Source organism: Panthera onca, chromosome D4 (assembly GCF_046562875.1).
Source record: "Panthera onca isolate mPanOnc1 chromosome D4, mPanOnc1 haplotype 2, whole genome shotgun sequence".
In the NCBI taxonomy this organism is placed as follows: domain Eukaryota; kingdom Metazoa; phylum Chordata; class Mammalia; order Carnivora; family Felidae; genus Panthera; species Panthera onca.
Genome location: NC_138351.1, coordinates 79,317,323 through 79,339,986, shown reverse-complemented (window position 1 = coordinate 79,339,986; position 22,664 = coordinate 79,317,323). Strand labels below are relative to the sequence as shown.

General features: G+C 45.7%; 1 protein-coding gene across 1 annotated transcript in view; it reads left to right on the top strand.

Moving 5' to 3' along the window:
- The window catches only part of BRINP1 (BMP/retinoic acid inducible neural specific 1), a 173,879-nt gene that overhangs the window by 95,635 nt on the left and 55,580 nt on the right, over positions 1-22,664 (top strand). Inside the window, exons 3-4 of the mRNA XM_060608861.3 lie at positions 13,119-13,309; positions 20,637-20,806. Of these exons, the coding sequence (XP_060464844.1) occupies positions 13,119-13,309; positions 20,637-20,806 (361 nt within the window). The remainder of the gene's footprint in view (positions 1-13,118; positions 13,310-20,636; positions 20,807-22,664) is intronic.

Here is a 22,664-nt window from a genome sequence, read left to right as displayed (position 1 = left end):
ACAAGAGCGGGACAAAAAGAGATACACTTTCTGCCCCATGGAGGTTACTGTCTAGTAGAAGGGATGATGGTAAAATCAGCACGCAAGCACATCACTACCAGCTGTGTTCAGTGATCCGGGGGACCAAAGCTGGCTGGGGGAATCAGAGAAAGATTGCTGTAGAAGTGACCTTATGGCTGAGGCCCAGTACATTGAAAAGCAGTTTACCAGAAGACAATGGAAGAGACGGCAGTCCAAAGGAGGAAAGGTAGTAGTAAGGTAGAGAAGGTAGGAAAGGAGACTGCAGCGGTCCTTCAGCCCTGGGGTCCTCTATTTTACTCTGCAAGGGTCACCCAGGAGTTTGTTACAAAGGCAACGGCAGAGGGCCACTGAGGTGCCTCAGTCAGTTAAGCATCTGACTTCGGCTCAGGTCATGATCTCACGGTTCAAGAGTTCGAGCCCCGCGTCGGACTCCGTGCTGACAGCTCAGAGCCTGGAGCCTGCTTTGGATTCTGTGTCTCCCTCTCTCTCTGCCCCTCCCCAGCTCTGTCTCTCTCTCTCTCAAAAATAGATTAAAAGAAAAAAAATTACAAAATATATTAAAAGATAAAATGAAGATGGTCATAACTATCTCATAGGGTGGTTTGTGAGTATTAACACAAAGCACCTGGCTCGTATTAGGTGGCCAGTATTATTTTGGCTCAGGCATATGGATCTGAAGAATCAAGCATGTCCGGTGTTGGAACATTGGTATATTCATGGCTGCATGTAGGGATGTACGTAGATAAGAGTCTGCATATGAGAGAGAGGGGGTGAGGCTTCTTTTGGAAGGCTCCACGTGAGCTTACAAAAAGAATGGTCTCTGGGCCGTGGCTTTCGTAGGAGGTGGCCATTGAAACATCTTCATACCCAAGAAAAGTAACATTTGCTAGTCGCTCATGGGGACACCAAAAAAGAACCAAAATGTCATGTGATGAAGAGGAGCCATTTTTTATGTGCTTCAGGGGAGAAAGAATTCAAATCTTGAATGGAGGGGTACCTGTGAGATAGACCAGGGGCTTTGCATCTCTCAATGTGTTTTGGAGTACCATCCAGCTAACTCAAAGCAAAAAAAACCAAACAACTAAGTAGGTAACCTCTTCCGTATCTGTCACCTGTCACCCTGGTGCTTATGTGACACTAACACACCTGTCAGTGATTACAACATTACTGGCTCCTGACTGAAACATTTCCAGTTTAGCTGGGCATCCAGAAGACAGTTCCTAATGTTCCAAACACACTTTTGTCTTCTTGAAACTCCTGGGGTCGCCTAGTCAGTAAATACAGCAACAACAACATTTTCCAACCACCTCGTGAGTTCTGAATCCCTCCTAAAAAGCATCTCTGTTCAATCAGTTATTCAGATTCTGCTTTGAAAGCTTTGGACAGGGACCTCCTTAATTCCCAGGGCGTCCTGTTCTCTTCTGATTAGTTCTGTCAGTCAGAAGGAGCTTGCTGTATTGAGCGGGGCTTTATCATGCTGTCGGTCCTTCCTCGTCAATCGGGTTATAGCCCTCAGAGCTGTGTTTTCATGGCCTTACAACTCATCGGGTTCCAACAACTAGGGAAATTGGTGGAGTCTTTCTTCTTCTTGGGCTGTTTGGGCAATCAGGTACCTCTGGAAATGCCTTAGACCCTCCCAGATGATGTGTTGTTTTTTTCCCCCATCATTGCGTGTATTAATTTAATTACCTTGTTTAGTCATCAAATAGTAAATTCGACTTGAAAAAACATGTTTATTTTCTTAACTCAGGTGTGATGTGGGCATTTAAAAAAAAAATCAGCTCCTTTCAATCTGTATTTAAGTAATGACTTTGTTATTTAGGTTTAAAGGTGCTGCAAACAGGCTGTGTGAGAAAACATCCTTGTTTTCTAATTTTCTTTGGCCCAGTAGTTTAAAAACATTTTTAGGGTAAGGGAATCTTGTTGTCAAACACACACACATGCACGTGCATGCACACACACACACACACACAATTTACTGACCTATCTGTTGGAGTAGCTCAATCTATAAATCTTTGATCTGGCCTCCCTGATTATTTCCTTAAACATGCATTATTTGACTGGCCAAGTCAATGGGTTAAATCAGGGTCAGCAAAATTTTCCTGTGAAGGCCAGATAGTAAATATTTTAGACTTCGTGGGCCCTGTGGTCTGCTGTTGCAACTAGTAAACTCTGTCACGTTGGCCAAAAGCAGCCATAGACAATTCATAAACAAATGAATGCCATGGTGTTGCAATAAAAATTTATTTACAAAACAGGCAGTCAGACACATTTGGTCTGTGGGCCATAGTTTACTGACCTCTGAGTTAAATCTGGTTTTGAGGACTTTGGCTCATCTATGTTGAATAAAGGATGGTTTTAAATCCCTAATTCTTGACATAAAACCCGCAATTCAGTGAATGTGCGTTGAATGAATTGAAGGAAAAGCGATTTCTTAACTAGTTTAAAATAAGGACAGAGAAGTTTTCTATTATATAGGGAAACAGGGGAAGGCCTTTGGGGAAGGCTCTGAGATGACATCTTGCTCGCCAATACTCAAATATTTTAACAAGGAAACAATTGGCAATTAAATGCAATATTACTTGCTGGGGAAGTTGTTCATTTTTTTTTCTCATAAAAATATGCACCAAAGGCGGAAGGAAATGAGCAGAGGTCTGGCTGTGCAAAACCTGGGTTTAAATCCAGGTCTGGTACCGACGGCTGTGTGTCCCTGGGAAAATTATCTTCCCTCTCAGACTCTCCGTGTTTCCGTCTAAAGATTGAGGGCCATACAAAGACGTTATCGTGGTCCCTTGGAGCTCTCAAATTTTGTGGACTGGAAGAGAAAATTCATATAATTGCAATGTTTAATGGGATTTATGATAATTGGAAAATAATTGCTGCTCCAAACTTTTATTAATCTATATTTAGTTATGAGTCATGCTTTCACAATAGATGCTTTGGAAATAAGCAGAGAGACAAATTGAGTAAACAGAATTTTAAATATTTTATTTATATGCAGTTTGTATAATCCCTGGAGCCCATGAGCATATTAAGATCATTTAAAATATCCATTAAAAGTTATGTGTTATGCGACAAACTCCCCTTTTAGAAAGCCTCGCCAAAGGATAAATAGCTAACATTTATTGAGTAGCTACTACTGCCAGATTAATTGCATTCATTAGGTTTAATCCTTCCAGCAACCCTACAAGGTAAGTACTAGTATTTCTGCTGCACCGAGAGAAGCTCAAAGAGGCCGAGGAATCTGCAAAGAATCACCCAGCTGATGAATGGCTTTATGCTCGTTCACGGCCAGGGCTTTCTGACTTTCTGACACTGTGTCCTTACGGGGTGCTGTGACATCTTCACAAAGGACCTGTTTTGTGTCCCATTTTCTGGTGCTCAGGGGAACGAGCCATTTGCTTTTCCCTGAGACCTTCTGCAGAGCATCGGCACGGTGGTTTGGGAGCACGTGCACCTGTCCTTCGCCGGTGTGGTCATGCCGGAGGGTGCAGAGGAGGGGAAGGCAGGGAGAGGCCAAGAGGACCCAGGCAGAGAATCATGCCATTGGACTTTCTGTCTCCACTCCGGCACGGGTTTGCCACATGGCCATCACTGGCCTGGGCCTCAGTTTCCCCTCCTTGTGATGGTGATGGCAATACTCTCCCTCCTTCATGTTGCTGGAAGGATAATGTGTGTGATGACAGAGCTTTGTAAAGGACCGAGTGCCCTATAGACCCCACACATTGGAGATGATGGGCTGGGGCAGTGGATCAGGACAGAGGACGCTGAATCTGAGATCAGGGACCCAGATTCGAGTGCCGCCTGCCACCAATGGCTTTGGCCAAGTCCTTTCTCTCTTGTCCTGAGTTGCCTCAGTTGTGAAATGACAGGAACGTCCTTGGCTGGCGGCTCCCAAAGCCTTTCTGCTCTGAGTTTGGGATGTTTTGGCACAGAGATTGCCAGGAGATTGAGGCTCAGGAGATTGAGGGCATCTCAGGAAATAAATAAGCCACTTGGAGTACATAAAGAAGTGCATTCTGAGCGGCTTATGCCCCCAGTGGATTCCCATAATCCCTACTGCGCCCCCTGCCCTCAGTCACAGGGCTTCATGAAAAACCCCACTTGCTTTTCAGGAAATGGTCTGTTTATACAAAAGTTGGGCCATTCCAGTATGCCTGTTGTGTTTCTGTCTTTCCTTCTCAAATTTCTATTCAATGAGAAGCCTGTAGCTCCATTTTGAGATGCTTCTCCTGGTTTCTCTGAACTTTATTCCCATCTGAGCCTTTACAACTGCTGCTGGGTTGGTATACAAATATAAATGCCATTACTTAAGTGAACACATGTTGGAAAACAGAAAGGATTATATACACATCGTAAGCAAGGATTATTTTATTCTCCACAGTTAAGTCAGTGTCTTTACTTGTAATTAAAATGAAATTGTTCACAGTCGTGTTTTCAGAGGGCTTTTATATTTTTTCCCTGTTCTACCTCTCTCACCCTCTGGCACCAAATTGCCCCAGAGATCCACTTGGATGCCCCGATTCCTCAACTGCCCTCTCACTTACGTTGTGGGGCATAGAGACAACAGGGGATTTGTCTCGGATGCCCTGGTTGTTAAGATGCATCATTTCTGTTTCACATATGCCCTTGGTTTCACCTTTCCCTGAGGTAGCTAGGGATCATGCGGGGAGAGATTGGGAACAGCAGGCAAGAGAAATGTGATCTCTCTCTCTCTCTCTCTCTCTGTCTGGTTCAGTGACTTCTCCTCACTCTCCTCCTCTGCAATTCTCCTTGCTCATCTCTGGGGACAATTTGTTGCAAACAGGGGTCCCAGATCCTCCCACCCATCCCCCACACACTCAGAGGTTCGTTTTTATTCCACTTCCAAATGATTAGTTAATGCAACCAATGGGATTCGCCACCCGGAGATGAACACCGTAATCAGTTATGCCATCAACAAACATTTATTGGCGAGACTGTGTCTATAAAGTATTCTAAAAGGTATCTAACCCTGGATTAAGTCAGAGCACTAGACAGCTACGTATTTAGACTGTAGTATGGTTGACTACAGGGAATTGCTGTAGTGGATGATGCTTCTGGAATACGCACGCGGCTGTCTTGAGCCAGTCAAGCATTGGTATATCACCGACCAGCATCAACTAGGTGCATCTCTTTATGAGAAACCATCGGGGACGTCTGTGTCTTCTTGTACCTTTGGGACATGTGGCAGATGTGTGTTTTTCCCACAACTGTGAACAACTGCCCTGTTGTCTTCTTGACTGTATGGCTCCTTGGGCTGTGATTCCCTTTTTCCTTTGGCTGCAGGGAAGCTCAGAGACATCTGTAGTCCACTTCTATCAAGTGTTCAGGACATTACAGAATGAAGTTTCCGTGCTAATTCTAACGAAGCTTTAAAATAAAATATTTTCTTCCCTTTATTTTCCCATTTTTCTGTATTTTTAAATTTACATGGTATGTGTTTTTGAAAACCACCTCCAGCTATTTCTGCTATGGAATCAGATTCAAGTAAAACAATAAAAGCTGCAAAGCATACTCTGTAAAGAAGAGTAAAGCAAGCCTTCACTCTTCAAAAACCATTAGTAGCCTCGATTCCCTAGAAGACACTGGGAGAAACTCACATGTATCCAACACTTATGTACTGGCCACCACCAGGAGATGGTGCTCTCCTCACAACCCCGAGAAGTCGGAATTGTGACCCCCCCCCCCCCATTTTATACATGGGTGAACAAACAGGAGAATGTTATGCAATCGAAACGTCATTATGAGTGAGCCTCTGTAAATAATCATAATAGAAAAATACCAAGAGCAGTTTACAGCTGTCCAGACCCTGTTGCAATCGACCATCATTTCGTTGATCTCTCGGCACAACTTGGGGAGACAGGTGGTCTCTGTCTTCATCGCACATACCAGGAAATTGCCTGCCTGCCTCCCTCACAGCCGTTTATTTTTTTTTAATGTTTATTTTTGAGAGAGAGAGACAGACAGACAGAGCATGAGCAGGGGAGGAGCAGGGAGAGAGGGAGACACAGAATCCAAAGCAGGCTCCAGGCTCTGAGCTGTCAGCAGAGAGCCTGACGTGGGGCTTGAACCCACAAACTGTGAGATCATGACCTGAGCCCAAGTCGGACGCTCAACCGACTGAGCCACCCAGGCGCCCCTGCTTCACAGCCGTTTATAAGCTGCTGGTCTCTTTCTTAAATTCAGACTCACTCTTTTCTTTTTTCTTTTCTCTTTTCTTTTCTTTTTTGTTTATTTATCTTTGAGAGAGACAGAGTGCAAGTGGGAGAGGGGCACAGAGAGAGAGAGAGAGAGAGAGAGAGAGAGAGAGAGAATGTGAAGCGGGATCCGGGCTCTGAGCTGTCAGCACAGAGTCTGATGCAGGGCTCGAACCCACAAGCCATGAGATCATGATCTGAGCCACCCAAGTGCCACCCAGGTGCCCCTAGACTCACTCTTTCTAATAGACTTCACAAGGATCAGATCCCATCTATCCCAGAAGTGGTACCCACAGGTAACTTGAAAAAGAGCATGATTGTTTCAGCTCCTTTCCCGCCTCGTGATCCACCCACTGTCACCCAGCTTCCCATTGGAGCCTCTCCCAGGACCGGAAGCACAGTGACAATATCAACAGTAACTTTAACAGTTTATCGAGGGCTCGTTCTAAGTGCTGTGTTTCATGATTTAATGTGACGCCAAACCCACCCCTCCGTGTTAGATATGCTCCCCCTGATGACATCCACACTTCAGAGAGGGTGAGTAAACTCCTCCACAGTTTCACAGCTAATTGGTGGCAGAGCCAGGTTTTCGTTCAGGATTTCCACCTCCAGCGCCCAGGCTGAGAGACGCAGAGCTGAGGATCATCTAATCCAGTCAGCTTATCTCCCAGGAGAGTCAACACCTTCCCAAGGGCACAGAGCCAGTCCCCTGCCAGTCTCACAGCCTTTTCTCCTCTGTGTGTCATTGAGGACATGTGTGTGTATGTGTGTGTGTGTGTGTGTGTGTGTGTGTGTATGTGTGTGTGTATGTGTGTGTGTATGTGTGTGTGTATGTGTGGGTGTGTGTGTGTGTATGTGTGTGTGTGTGTGTGTGTGTGTGTGTGTGTATGTGGGTGTGTATGTGTGTGTGTGTGCGCGTGAGTGTGTGTGTGTGTGTGTGTGTGTGTGTGTGTGTGCTCGCGCCCGCAGGGGAGCAGGGACTGTAGAAAGGAGGCGGAGGGAGGAGTCCCAGAAAGGCAACGCTTAGCTCTATGCAGAGAGCTTTGGCCTTATGGTTTTCTCTCCAGCCTCATCTTAAATCTGCCATCCTGGCCTTGGTCTTCTTCATCCATCCCCTGCCTCTGATGTCACCCACAGCCCCGCCCCCTGTCCCACCTCCCGCTCCCCCGGTGGGATGGGCCTCGCCACAGCCACCCCATGCCTTCCATCCAGGGTCCTTTTTTAATCTCAGTCTAATTGGTTTGCCTGCCCTGCTGAGATGCTTAATTGGGCATAAGCGTATTCCACGGATCCTGTACCATTGTGAGGTCTGCCTTCTGCTCCGAAGGGAATTTGCTTGCTCTGTGGGCTCAGAAGGAAAGATGTAGTTTATGTTGTGCTCAATGCACTGAGAACTTACATGAAATTGTTCCTGGGCCAGCAGAGCAGTTAGACAACAAGACAAGCAAGGCTTTCTCACTTTCCTTTATTTTCAACCTCTTTCCGTCTCTCTTTTTTAAAGGTGGTTTGTTGCAGTGAAAAGGGCACTGCGTTTGGAGCCATGAGCCCTGGGGTCTAATTTCAGCCCTGCCAATCATTTGCTCTGTGATTTGGGGCAAAAAGCTTAATGCCTCTGAAATTTAGTTTTCCTTTCCATGAATTGTGGGAGTTGGATTTGACGACTTCTATGAAAGGAGTCATAGTGATGCTCTCAGAACAGGGCTCAGGGTGCCTGGGTGGCTCAGTTGGTTAAGTGTCTGACTTTTGGTTTCGGCTCAGGTCACGATCTCACGGTTCGTGAGCTTGAGCCTCGCATTGGACTCTGCCCTGGTGGTGCGGAGCCTGCCTGGGATTCTCTCTCCCTCTCTCTCTCTCTGCCCCTCCCGCATTCTTTCCCTCAAAATAAATAAACATAAAGAAAAAAAGAACAGGGGTCCTGTGGGCCAAATCCAGCCAACACCCACTTTTATGAATAAAGTTTTATTGGAACATGCTCATACTCCCTTGTTTATGTATTGTCTATGGTTGATCACACTTCAAGGACAGAGCTAAGTAGCTGTGACAGATAACTTATGGCTGCAGAGCCTAAACTATTTACTCTCTGGCTCCTGTTTTAGAACCTAAATCAGATTGTGTCATTGCTGAAAACCTTCTTTTGACTCTACACGTTACTTGGGATTTAAAAATAAGACATCTTTACCAAATCCAACATAGCCTTTTAAAATCAATGCCTACTCTGCCCTACATTTTAATGTTACTTTTCTCTTCTCGCCCTTCCTTTTATCTCCTCTCCTATACTTATCTGCTCATGTAGGCCTGACTCCTTCATGACCCCTAAACCTGGCAAACATTTCTACCTCAGGACCTTTGTACCTGCTATCCCTTCTTCCTGGACATTCTTCCACCAGGTGGCCCCATGTTCTCTTCTTCATTTCCTTCAGGGCTCTCCTTTCCTGTCATCACATCAAGAAGGCTATCTATATAAAACCACATTCTCACCCTACCCCCGGGGATCCCGACTGCCTTTCTCTGCTTTATTTGTCTTCACAGCCTTTCTCCCTCTCTGACTTGTTAGATTTGGCTCTTTATGATCAGTGCACTCTCACTAGAGCTTAAGCTCCTTGATATCAGCTAATTTGTTTATTGCAATACCCTCAGATCTGGAAAACACAGTAAGTGCCCAAACTTTGAAAACAGAAATCAACTGTTTCAGCTCTAATGCTATTTAAATCTACTTCTGAATGGGTCTAAGTGCTATGAAGCTCTTTTACTTCAGTCTGCTATGGGCAAAGGTGTAAAATTTTAGAATCCTGTAACCAGTATGGTCTTTGCTCCAACATTTCTGCGATGGCCACAGAGTCGCATGAATTCATTCTCTGAATGTTTCTAGCCTTGATTGTGGGCCAATCAGAACAGAGTTTATAGACTGGAATCTAATAACGTGGTTTGGCCCACAAGGCCCTTCATCGTGTGGTCACTGACATCCTCTCTGTCTTTACCTCCTACCATTTATATTTCTCTCTCACACACACCCCTCTCTCGCCAACCGCCTCATCCTCCATTTTCGCAGGTGGAGTTCATTCTTCTGGAAACACCCTTTCTCTATCTTTGGCTGTATGTTCTCATCAAGACTGAGCTTGGGGGCGCCTGGGTGGCTCAGTCGGTTGAGCATCCGACTTTGGCTCAGGTCATGATCTTGTGGTTTGTGAGTTCGAGCCCCGCGTCGGGCTCTGTGCTGACAGCTCAGAGCTCGGAGCTTGCTTTGGATTCTGTGTCTCCCTCTCTCTCTGCCCCTCCCCCCCCACTCACACTCTGTCTCTCTGTCTCCTTCAAAAATAAATAAACATTAAAACAATTAAAAAAAAAAAGCCTGGGCTTGTACAGGAGAATTCGTTGACATCCCCACTCCGGCCCCAGCCCTTTGTACAGGTTGGGTCAGGCACCCTTTCTCTGACTAAAGTTACTGTTGCAAATAACACAGCATAGTTACGTAGCTTTCATAATCAGGCACTTTTGTCCACTAAGATGGAAGAATTCCTCAGGGTCAGGAACCCTGTGACGCTAAACAGGCCATGCCTAGCACAGAGACAGTGCCTCATAATCATACCCCAGCTGTTGACCTCTTCCCACATTCCTGGCTGTGTCCTACCGGGTCACATGCATCCCCCCCACTTAGGCCTTGTGTCCACCCTGTGAGGAAGGAGCTAGGTACTCAGCATCAGCTTCTTACCTAATTTTTTCAAGGAAGCAACCAAGATGGCAGGCCCTGGGTGGGTAGCTGGTGGGCATCAGAAAGATGTAGAGGCTGTGGGAAAAAAGGAGGGAAGGAAGGAAGGAAGGGAGGAAGAAAGGGAGGGAGGAAGGAAGGAAGGGAGGGAGGGAGGGAGGGAGGGAAGAAGGAAGGAAGGAAGGAAAGAAGGAAGGTTGGAAAGGAGGGAGAAAGGAAGGAAGGGAGGAAGGGAGGAAGAAAGGGAGGGAGGAAGGAAGGGAGGGAGGGAGGGAGGGAAGAAGGAAGGAAGGAAGGAAGGAAGGAAAGAAGGAAGGTTGGAAAGGAGGGAGAAAGGAAGGAAGGGAGGAAGAAAGGGAGGGAGAGAGGGAAGGAAGAAGGAAGGAAGGATGGAAAGCAGGGAGAAAGGAAGGAAGGGAGGAAGGGAGAGAAGGAATTGAGTCATGGGCTTGTAAGTTGATGGTGGGGTTGGCATTATTCCTGCGTATAAATACTAGTTCTATGGTTTTCACATTTTACTTCTCAGTATCTATATTAAAAGACTGCTATAAGAATCGGGATACCAATTTGCCACTCTCAGCCCTACCACTAACTAGCTGTGTGACTTTTGATACATTAGTCAACCTCTCTGTATGTCAAGACAAGTTAGCTTTGAGGAATGTAGCCATATCCACATGAGAAAAAAATCAATAGTCTATGGTTATAACTTATTATAAATCAAAGTGATTATATGTGTACATATATGTGTAGGTACATATATATTTGTTTACTGAAGTATGACTATGTTTCTATGCATATATATAACTTCATAATTACATGTGTATATAATTTGATACATTTCAGGGGAACCCTCATGAAGAAAGACTCTTTTTCTTAGAAACATGTGATGATCCTCGTTGCCTTTTGTTGGTCATCTCTTGCTGAGTAGCACATTCCCTCCACAACTTAGTGATTGAATACAACAGTATCACCTCAGTTTCTGTGGGCGGGACACCTGGGCGTGGCTTGGCTGGAAGCCCTTGCTGCCTCCCACCTGTGCTTCGTGGGCTTGAGGCTCAGCTGGGGAAGGTCTGCTTCCAGGTTCACCTGTGTGGTTGCTGTTAGGATCCAGGTCCCTCGGAGGCAGACAGAGAGAGACAGAGCATGAGCGGGGGAGGGGCAGAGAGAGCGGGAGGCACAGAATCCGAAGCAGGCTCCAGGCTCCAGGCTGTCAGCACAGAGCCTGACGCGGGGCTCGAATTCACAGACCGTGAGATCATGACCTGAGCTGAAGTCGGACGCCCAACCAACTGAGCCACCCAGGCGCCCCGGGACAGTTGCTCTTAACCACATTTCCGCCTATCTAAGCCCATGTGGACTTTGAAACTAGGCTTCAGATATAACTTCCTCTCTGAAGCTTCCCTAGAGAAATCTGTCCTCTTCTGTGTCCTGTAGTTCTTGATTTACAACAAACTGGAAAGTGCTCATCTTCCCTGCCTGACCGTGAGCTTCTTAAGGACGTGGGACTGTGGAGTGTCGATCCCCCTCCTGGAGACATCATACTTTTCACTTAGTAGGTGCCCTGCAAGGGTTCACTGAGTGCAGCTGATTAACTTAATAAGTACTTTGAGCTGTCTTTATTTAGAATTTGAACGGTGTCAGGAATTGTGAACAGAGATTCTATAAGCAGGCATGAACCATAAGCTCTGACGTTTGGAAATGTATTCCAACTTGAAAGCATTTTTCTTCAGACCCACATTCCTCTGCTTCAGGGGTCAGACTCCACCGCTGAGTTACAAGGGTGTATTCTGGGGTGATCCCCCCCACCCCCGTTCGGCTTCTCCTTGCTTCGTACCCCTTCTTTCCTTCATCTCTCCCATCTTGTGGCAGGAAAGAGAGACCTTTTCATTAACCTCTGGTTCCCATCATTTATCTAGGCTGACCTTACCATCCTCTTGGCTGGTCTGTTTTTCTCAAGGGTCTAGGAGCTTGTAATTCAGGAAGACCTGGTGGTTCCAGAAGGAGCTTCATCTTTGGGAGGAACAGAGATCATTATTCAAGCAAAACCAACCTGAACCAAGGCCCTTCAACTTTCTACTTGTATTCCGTTTGCATGCTTCCTGTTCCTCGTCCGTGAACCTTTAGCGATTTTCATGTCTGGGAATTTGTGAGAAAATATAGTTCTAAAACTGGCTTCCACATTGGATTAGTACCTGGCAGTTTCCAAAGGTATTTTTCACACCCGGTGTTTCGTGTAATCTGTACGCCAGCAATAAGAAGTAGATAATGTTAATTGGATTTTGTAGATAAGAAAGTGCAAGTACAGAGAGGTGGCACACTTTGTCCAAGATGACACCACATAGTCTGCAAGAGGCAGAGTGAGATCCTGAGCGAGACTCCCGGGTAGAAGCCTCTTCAGTCTTGATCTCCTCATCATTAGTGAAGGGAAGAGTGGAAATTCTCCCACATGGTCTTCGAAATACAGCTTTATTTCTTGCAAACAGTTCCTGCTCCCTGAATGCATGTGAAAAGCGTGAATCAAACTGAAATCTGGGCGGATTATTGGATTCTGGAACCATCTTAGGGCAGGTCTCAAGATGCCTTGTGCTCTAGATCTTGCCCCTTGTTAAAGAGCCTTCTTTTCCTCCCTGTCTTCCTCCCTTCCTTCCCTCCATCGACTCATTTGTTTATTCAGATGGCCGGCATTCTTAGGAATCCTACCGTGCAACAGGCACCATGTACCTAAGAAAGTTCCATCTCTTACATAAACAAAGGCAACTCTCTAAACAACACCTGAAGCTTAATTATTTCCCCAGATTAGACCACATTCCAAAGGAACTAATACCATAGTCAGATTAAGCATCCCTTAATGGTTCACAGTCTAGCAAGAAAGTTGGAGGAGCAGCTAGGCAACAATGATTCTTGTATCCTGATGCTCTGTAAGCAACATGAGAACACAGCCGTGTCTGTCTGGCCTACTACAGTATTCTGGTGGCGAGAACAGTGCTCAGTAAATATTTGTTGGCTGAAGAGAACCGAGGGCTCCCGATCTAAGTATGATTTGACAAATATTAAAAATAATTGCCGTCACTCTCTCACCCAAGGAGCAATGCCTGGATGGGATGGTTGGATGGACTTTGCCTTGGGGGGCAGAGGCGGTAAATTGAGGCTTCTTGCTCATCTCTCTTGCCCAGGGAGTTTGCCCGTTGGAAGGTGAGGAACACAGCCATCGAGAGGAGAGACCTGGTCCGTCATCCAGTGCCCCTCATGCCAGAGTTTCAAAGAAGCATCCGCCTGCTTGGCAGAAGACCCACCACTCAGCAGTTCATCGATACCATCATCAAAAAGTACGGCACCCACCTCCTCATCTCTGCCACCTTGGGAGGTAGGTTGGCAGCTCCTGGGCCATGGCCTTGTTCGTGCCTTGGGGGTCTGGATTGGAGGGGAGGTTGGGATGCCCTGGGATCCAAGCCAAGCTAACATCTCTGCCGCTGTACGTCACTCAAACGCATATAAGCCAAACTGACTTGGTTGCTCTGCTCATTTCAGAACCCTGGGTTCCATTCCCCGGGACAGTCAGACTTGAGTTTACTAACTTTTGTAGAAATGCTAACTTTTGTGGCTTCACCTTGGAATTAGCTCTATTCTTCAGGGATGCTTAATCTGACTATGGTATTAGTTCCTTTGGAATGTGGTCTAATCTGGGGAAATAATTAAGCTTCAGGTGTTGTTTAGAAAGTTGCCTTTGTTTATGTAAGTCTGCTTTAGGGACTGATAACTTGAGGTTATCATTTTACAAATAGGGTATTATTTGTATGGTTTATGGGCTTGGAGGAGGTTAATAGGAAAGCTGACCAATTGCTTCACGTGACTTTGCCTTACCTCTCCATCCCCATCAAGTCCAACCCTTAAGAGAGGAGGAGAGAACGGAGGAAATACATTTTTTTAAAGAGGGAGATATGGTAGAGACTAGTGTATTTTGATGCTTATGGTTCTTGCCCACGTGCATCATTTTATATTATAAGCTAAATCTCCTCGCACATCAGTTTTCTGCCATAATGACGAGGGCCACTAAATTTTGAGAAAGCCTCTTTGGTGGGGGAACGCCATGCCTCCTGCTCAGGGAGCTGAGAGGTTGCCTTTAGATGTGACCCTTGCCTGCTAAGCAAGAATGGTGTGTTGATGGAGGCGGGGTGGGTGGACTGAGGTATAATTAGAACATTCGATCTTCTCCTTCAGAGGCAGGGGGAGCACCAGGAGCTGGAGTGGCGGGGACAGACTCCATGGGAGAAGGAGCCGTGTAGCTGGCAGGAGCTGGCGAGGCACAGGGGAGGTGACAGGCGCTTTCTAGGCTGAGCGCACAGTATGCATTGTGAGGAAGCCCAGATTAGGAACTTGGTGATCACGGGGGTGTGAGGGGAGGTTGGGCAACTTCATTCATCCTTACAGTGAGAGGAGCCATTGTGTATTATCTGCCTATAGTAGGCATGCATCGTACATCGCCATTAGTCCCCCAAATCTGCAAGCTAAGTCCAATGAGCTCCATTTTCTACATAAGGAAGCTAAGAGGCAGAAGGGGTGTGGCTAGTAAGTGACAACGCTAAGGGTTTTTTGTTTGTTCGTTTGTTTTTGTTTTCTATTTATTTAAACTAAAAACAAAACAAAACACAGTTCACAGTTTACCCTACATTTTTAACTTTGGGCTTTCTGTCCACAAAGCCTGCATGTGTGTGTGTGTGTGTGTGTGTGTGTGTATACATATATATATATATATATATATATATATATATATATATATATTTTGACTCAACATCAGTTGAGTCCAATCCAGACCCCCTCTTTAACCAACTCATTCACCTCCCCAATCCACCCGCTCCAAAACCCACCAACCAGCATGGATCCGTTGCCTGATGCTACTCAAATACTAAGTAGGACTTTGAATGTTAAATCATGTAGTATAAATTGTATTTTATTGTGAAGTGAAAGCGAAATCACTTCTACACTGAGTGTTTCATTAAGCTACACCCCTTTTCCTTGAATTTCTCCACCTCCCATTTTACTTGAATAAATATATATATTTCAACCTATTCTGTTCTTTAATTAGAAGCTGTGTTCTGTCCGAGTCCCTGGAAATCCCCAATAACAAAGACGTTTCTTTTGCTGTGAAATATATTTTTAATTTCTCCAAGGCGGAGTAGTGAATTATTCACGGAGCCTTGTTCCTCTTCTGTTTTTACAGCACAACATTTTAAAATATGCAAAGCTTTGGATTGAGTTCTAGCGTTGGACAGCGGGCCCTAACTGTGCCCTCGGTCACCGTGGAGGAGCGGGGAGCGGGAAGGGGAAAAGATTTACTGTCGATTGAACACAGTGTGCCAGGTACTGCATGAGGTCCCTGGTAACATCATCATTTCGTTTACTCGATCGTGGAAAATTGTTTCTTGAGAGCCTCCCCGTGCAAGGGGAGAGAAAGGGAAGGGGTAAGTTGTAGTGAATGGAAGGGCAGCTTCTGGAGTTTGCGTGCCTTGGTTCCACACCGGTTTGACATCACCTGCTCCAAGCCTCGGTTTCCTCTCTTAGAAAGAGAAACAACTAAGACTATTTTCTTCATGCGCGTTGTGACAATGAGATAAAATGGTGCATTAAAAGTGCTGAGCACGGTGTTTGGACAAACAGGTTGTTGCTATTGTTGGTGTTGTTTTATTATTCTCACTATAATTATTGTAATGTAGTGGGGCTAAGGAGCTTGGGGATTTGGGATTCGAGCCCATTCCTACCACTCGCCAGGTGAAGAGGAGACGTTGAGAAATTCGCTTTCCTGTCTGGATATCAGTTTTCCTGCCTAAATACAAGAAGGTGCAGAAAATGTTATTCTCTGTAATTTTTCCTAAGAACACCGTGTTCATTTAGAAGAAACCTTCTGATAAGCTGTTAGAGGTGTCAGGTGAGCTCCTAAGGGCATACTCAGACAACAAAAGATGATTCTTAAACTGTCACATGTAGGACAAGTAAATGCATTTATTTGGCTCCTGAGGGAGAGAGAAGGGGAAGGAAAGGCAGTGAGAAAGAGGAAGTACAGCCAGTGGGAGGGCTGACACACGGCACTTCCATGGGCTCCTCAGGTTGTTGGTGAACTTGATTCATCTGATAAAGTACTTGGTGTGAGTGATTTCCTCATGGAAGGTGGTAAGGGGGAAAATTGGTCTGGAATGACCCATGGGGATACAGGGGTAGGATAGCATTTTCCCTTAGCCCCTCTGAAGATCATGTTTTGGACCAGAGGAAACCTCTGGGAGCCTGAGTGATATGTGGGATTAAATTGGCATGAATGGGGGTGCACGCCTCCCCATCGACAGATACGCACAAATCCCCACCTAGACTTGGATGCAAGTTCATCTACACGCAGACGTTCATGCATATGTGGTGCACACTTGCAGACGCACTGGGCTCAACGCCTATAGGTGCAGTGTACACATATGTGTGTGTGAGGTTGCACACGTTTGTGAATGCGTGCAGATTCCATGAATGTCTTTTTATGCGGGAGGGCTTATGTTTCTGTATGCGTGTGTATGTTTGTGTGTATATTCGTTATTCCCCACCCGGCATTTTCGGAAAGCTTCCCTGGGCTGAGAGAAAGGCTGAGGGTAAAGTCACAGGGACTCAGCAGGAAAGGATGAGAGATGCCCCAGAGGGTCCCAAATCCAGACATCTTCCTCCCCCAGTGAAGAATGGTATCCCCTATATACTCGAAAGGTGAAAGGATCGGCTCCCGCCCCCTCCCCATCCACTGCGCGGCTGAGTCTCACTGTGTTCCCCTCCGAAAGCTGCGGTACAGACAGAGTGAGGCAGATCCCCTGGAGGCCAGAGACACAGAGGAAAGGCCTGTGTGGGGTGAAGAGGCAATTTGCAGGAATGCCCAAATGGGAAAGCAACTCTAAACAGAGCATTCTCTTAATAAACAAGAAATTAAGTCTTAATAATGCAGCAAGAAGCCCATTAACCCCTCTTGATCTAAGGCTTGCTTCTGCCAGTTTTCAGTCCAAAGGGAGCTGGGCCTGTTCTACCTTCTCTTGCGCGGGCTCCTTGGAGAGCCTGCGCTTGGAATATTTATTCCTGTAAATGTGCTCTAACTTCCAGCATATTCACGTATTTAATCATTTACCTCTCCGCCCGCCTATCTATTCATCAATCCATTCAATCACCTATCCACCCATCCATTCATCCATCCACTTACCCCTCCCAGGATACCCGGACACCTGTTCTTTGTTGGGAACATTACAAAAGAATCCATAGAGGCCTCGTTCCACCAGGCCACCACCCACCGTCCTCGAATTCATTGTCTAATTGTATATAAGGTCATTTTTATGTCAGATCTATCCAGGTCGCTGTGGAGTCCAAAGGACAGAAGATCATGTCCTCCTGCACTACCCGCGAGCCTTCACGGGAAGGTGCAAACATGAGCGTCTTACTCTGAACTCACGTTTAGGCTTGTGGAACCCAGAGGTTAATTTTGATAATGATGAGTCTTCTCATGGGGAGATTTCAGTCTAGTAGTTGAGGCAGAGACATCGCACAATAAATACTGTAGAATCAGATCACTTCCATATATATTTATTCATCCACAAGCACTCTGATTTTTGCTAAGCACATAATACTGGTCCACGTTGTGCTGGACAATGACAGTCAAATGATGGCAGCCTCTTACAGACTCCCTGACCTCACAGTGATTCTCCTCTAACGAAGGAGATAGGCTATTAAGCAAGTGATCACCAAGAAATGTGATAGGTGATATAAATAAAATAAAATAAAAGAGAAACAAAAGAGACAGGAAGCACGTGGTTAGAGTTCTTGATCTCGTTTAAGTAAAGAGTGGGGATTCGGGGAAGGCTTCCCAGAGGAGGTGTTGCCGTAGGTGACATCTGAGGGATGAGTAGAAGTTAGGCAGGAGGAAAAAAAGAAAAGAAAAGAAAAGTCCCAACAATGAGAGAACAAGGCACATTTGTGCAAGATAGAGCATCCCTAGAGAGTGGCGAGGAGGCAGCTGGAGAGACCAGAGGGTCATTCCACATTCCCAACAGGGAGGCAGGCACCCTTCTTCCAGGCCGCATTCCACTGTCTGTATCCCTCTACCTGTGCTGTCCGTCTGGTATATTGAAATGGTCCCCTTATGTCTCTGTCTCCCTGCACCAGCATTGACCAATTAGAAATAGAAGTGTGAGCCACATAAGCCATTTTAGATTTTTCTCACAACCACTTCTTTAAACGTAAAAAGAGAAAGGGGAGAAATCATGTTAATATATTTTATTTAACATGGCATATCCCAAATATTGTCATTTCCACGTATAATCAATGGGATAAGCAATTCATGATGTATTTTATATAGTTTTCTTACATTTTAAGATTTTGGAAATCTACCGTGGAGTTCACACCTACAGTGCATCTCCGTTTGGACTAGCCACATTTCAAGGGCCCAAAAGCCACCCTGGTCTGGTGGCTCTCATATTGGACAGCATACTTGTAGTCACTCAGTGACTCTAGAATGAGGACAATGTCTTATTTATTTGTCACCCCAGTGCCTACCAAACTGCTCAATGCATGCGTGCTGAGCTAAACTGAATGGACATGATAGAGAGTGAAAGAGGGAAGGTGATGACATCTCCCTTGGGGTCAGGGTGTAGTGGGAGAAGGTCACCAGAAAGGTGATGCCCCAGTGGGTTCTGAGGAATGTATAGGAGTATTCCAGGTCTCTTACCCCTGCCGGAGGGAGGGGTAAGAGAAAGTGACAAAAGCTGGATAGGACTTCAACGGTCAGATAGGGGAGGGACAGAATGGCATTCTAAGCAGAGAGAAGCATTTGAGGAGAGGAAATCGGCAGCAATAAATCATGGAGACGGAGGGAATGGTTTGACCGGTGCTCATAGAGGGAGACAGCGGTGAACAGACTGGAGGGTGCATGTGGAGAACTGTGGACAGCAATGGAACTCAGTTCTAGAAGCAGTCATGGAGGGATCTGAGGCACAGGAATTAATCTGTGGGTCAGTACTGTGTGCCCTTCCTAGGATAATCACTGTCCTGAAAGCATCTTTGTTTGTTTGTTTGTTTCTCTTAAATTCAAAAAGCAATCAGCATCCTCAAGAAATTTCAGTTATCTTAGATATCAGACTTTTGTCCTCAGAAAGCATTGAGACTGTTGTTCTCTGACTATCCCATTTTATTGCAGGATAAACTTGATGCAATTGCATGAAAATGTATGAAAAAAAAGAAAAAAATTATTTTTCAGTAATCAAGTAACGGTCATCAACACTCCCATGGTACTCACCGTGTGCCAGGCAGGGTGCAGGTACTTTATGCAGTTAGCTAATTTAATCCCATGATAACCCTATCCCCAGTTCTGCCCATGGAGGAATTAAAGCCTAAGGTCAGTAAGTAACTGCTCGTGCAGGTAGTTCAGTCCAGGAAGGTTTGCCCCTGGAGACTGCTTTTTACGACGACTCTATACAACTTTGCTTGCTACAACGAACCAGACCCTGCTGGAAGGACCTTACAAGTATTACTAATTTATGCTTCTTAATCACTCTATGGAGTAGGTGCCAGTCCTTCCCTAATTTTGTGAATGAATAAGCTGAGAACAGAGACGTTAAGAAATATCCCCAAGTTCACTGTTCATAGGAGGTGAAACCAGACATATAATGGTCAGATTGGTTTAGCAGGTGTTTCTGGATGCTTTTTTCTGAAGTTCTGATGAAACGTCTTGCTATCCAAGATAAAAGGCGCCCGAAGTTAGTGCTGTTAGTAATCTATGCACGTGTTACTATGGAAAACTTAATGGAATAAAATACATGAGTCTGTGCATTCATTTCTCGCTCTCTGTTTTTCCACCCCACTCTCTCTTTCCTTCTCTCGAATTCTCCTCTCTGTGCCTGACTTTCTTGCCACCTTCCCTCCTCTCCGGAGGTAACCTCCTGTCCATTCCACTGACAGAAACACAGTGCCTGGCTTACGGAGGTAATGAGAATATTTATTGATGGAATTAAAAAAACACTGGTGCATTACCTGTTTACTATCTACTATAAGCCCAGCCCAGGGCTTCTGTACAAGGGATAGGGCGCTGGTTAATATCGATAGTGTCTGATTTCACTGATCCGACGGTTTGTTTTTCCCCTCTTTTGGGCGTGCAGTTTTCCCTGCCTTTAAACAATGTCTTATCTCTCTCTGTGTCTGTCTACCTCTTTAGCCATCCGTCTGTTCATGTGTCCATGTATCCATCTGTCTAGGAAGGGGCAGCAGCAGGAGAAAGAGAGAAAGGGAAGGAGGAAAGAAAGACAGGGGAGTGAGTAGTGGAGGACCTGGGTGAGGAGGAGGAAAGGACCATCCAGGGCAAGCCCATCATTTTACAGAGGGAGAGTCTGAGCCTCGAGTAGAAGAGGAAATGATACCGGTGAGAAGTATGCGGTGGGTTGGTAGAGGTTGGACTTAACAGCTGAGGGTCTTTCCATGGTCCTTGTCCTGATAGAATTGGGTGCTTCCAGCCACCTCTGCACTGTTTCTCCTTCACTATGCTCTTGATTTTCAGAGGCAGAAGGGAATTTGGGCAAAATTAGTGGGAAGTTCAAGGCTCTTTTCAGCATCCAGGCCCCTGGGGGGCGGGCCTTTCCTCCCACCCCCAAAGCTTGATAGGCTCCCTCCCTGAACTTCTTTCCTTTTCCATGCAGGGGAGGAGGCCTTGACCATGTACATGGACAAAAGTCGCCTCGACAGGAAGTCAGGGAATGCCACTCAAAGTGTTGAAGCTCTGCACCAGCTGGCATCGTCCTACTTTGTGGACCGTGATGGCACCATGAGGAGGCTGCATGAGATCCAGATATCAACTGGAGCAATCAAGGTAGGCTCGAGGGGGGCTGGGCTGAAGGTTCTGAGACAGCCATACTGCAACGCGGGTGTTCTGACAGCAGGTGGGCAGATACAGTCTCTGGCTTCAGCCATAGAGCGAACAGCGCCCCCTGCCGACCCCCCTGACTGACGCAGTCCAGTGCCTTGTAAGATCAGGAGCACTGTCTTTGGGGTGACCACATGCACTGATTTACTGGGGCAGCTCTGGCTATGGTCATGGCATAATAATCAACAATCCTCTCATTTGCTCTTAAAGTTCTCCCGTGTGGATGATTTTTAGACTCCCTTTCTAGGTGAAAAAACTGAAAGCTACAGTGGTTAAATGATTTTCACAGGGTCATAGAGCTAGCAGGAGGCAGCTTACAGATGCCTGATCAGTAATTCTTTCAAATTTTTTTAATATTTATTCATTTTTGAAAGAGAGAGACAGAGAACAAGCATGGGTGGGGTGGAGAGAGGGGGAGACACAGAATCCGAAGCAGGCTCCAGGCTCTGAGCTGTCAGTACAGACCCCGACACCAACCTTGAACTCACAAACTGCGAGATCATGACCTGAGCCGAAGTTGGACGCTTAACCGACTGAGCCACCCAGGCGCCCCAGTAATTTAAACATTTGTGTTTTCCATTCCCTTACTCACCCCTCCCCCATTTTACAGATGGGAAAACTGAGGTCCAAGAGCTAAAGACTTTTTTTGTTTAGGGTTATACAGCTAGAATACCCTAACAGGGACTAAAATTCGTCTCTGGACCAGGGCTCAGCTATTTCTGTAAAAGCCAGGTAATAAAAATTTCAAGCTTTGCATGTCATATGGTCAATGTTGCTGCAACCCAACTCTGCAGCTGTAACACAAAAATCAGCCATGGACAGTATGCAAATGGGTGTGGCTGTGTTCCAATAAAGTTTTATTTACAAAAAAGGACATCTGTCACGTGCTGACCCATACTCCCCTGCACCAGTGCTATTCAGTATACCCTTCCAAGATCGTAGAAGTGCCCTATATCTATGGTCAAGACAGTAGCCATTAGTCACATGGGTTATGGAGTCCTTGAAATGTGGCTACCAGGGAACTAAGTTTGTAAGTTTATTTCATTTAATTTGTGTGAATTTATTTATTTATTTTATTTTTTTTTATTTTAACATTTATTTTTGAGACAGAGAGAGACAGAGCATGAATGGGGGAGGGTCAGAGAGAGAGAGGGAGACACAGAATCTGAAATAGGCTCCAGGCTCTGAGCTGTCAGCACAGAGCCCGATGCAGGGCTCGAGCTCACAAACCGCGAGATCATGACCTGAGCCAAAGTCGGACGCTTAACCGACTGAGCCACCCAGGCATCCCTAATTTGTGTTAATTTAAATAGCCACATTGACTAGAGTGGATCTAGACTTTCAGTTCAGTGCCTTAGAGCACAGGCATTAAAAAAAAAAGATTCTATTTCAAATGCAATAAATTCAGGAATTACCTTTATAAAGAGAATGGGGGGGGGTGAATTTTGATATAAAGGATTAGTTTTTCTCACAGTTTCAGTGCAGATTTTTTGCATCTCACATTTTCTTAAACCAGATTATACCTGCATTCTACATCTCAATCTTCGATCCAATTTCTACAGACCAAGCCTTATATTAAGATTTTCAAAAATATCTCTGGGGAAAAAGTGTGTGTGTGGCAGGGGTGGGGGGCAGCAGGAGGCGGGAGGGGGTAAGGGGGAAGGCATTGAGGGAGACTCGGGCAGTGGAGTTAGAAATTGACCAAGCCAACAGAAAAATGAGGGAGGGTGTTACTAGGAGGGAGGTAGGCAAGAGAGAAATAAATCAGATCGACAAACAAAGAGCCAGCTTATCCCAGAAGAAT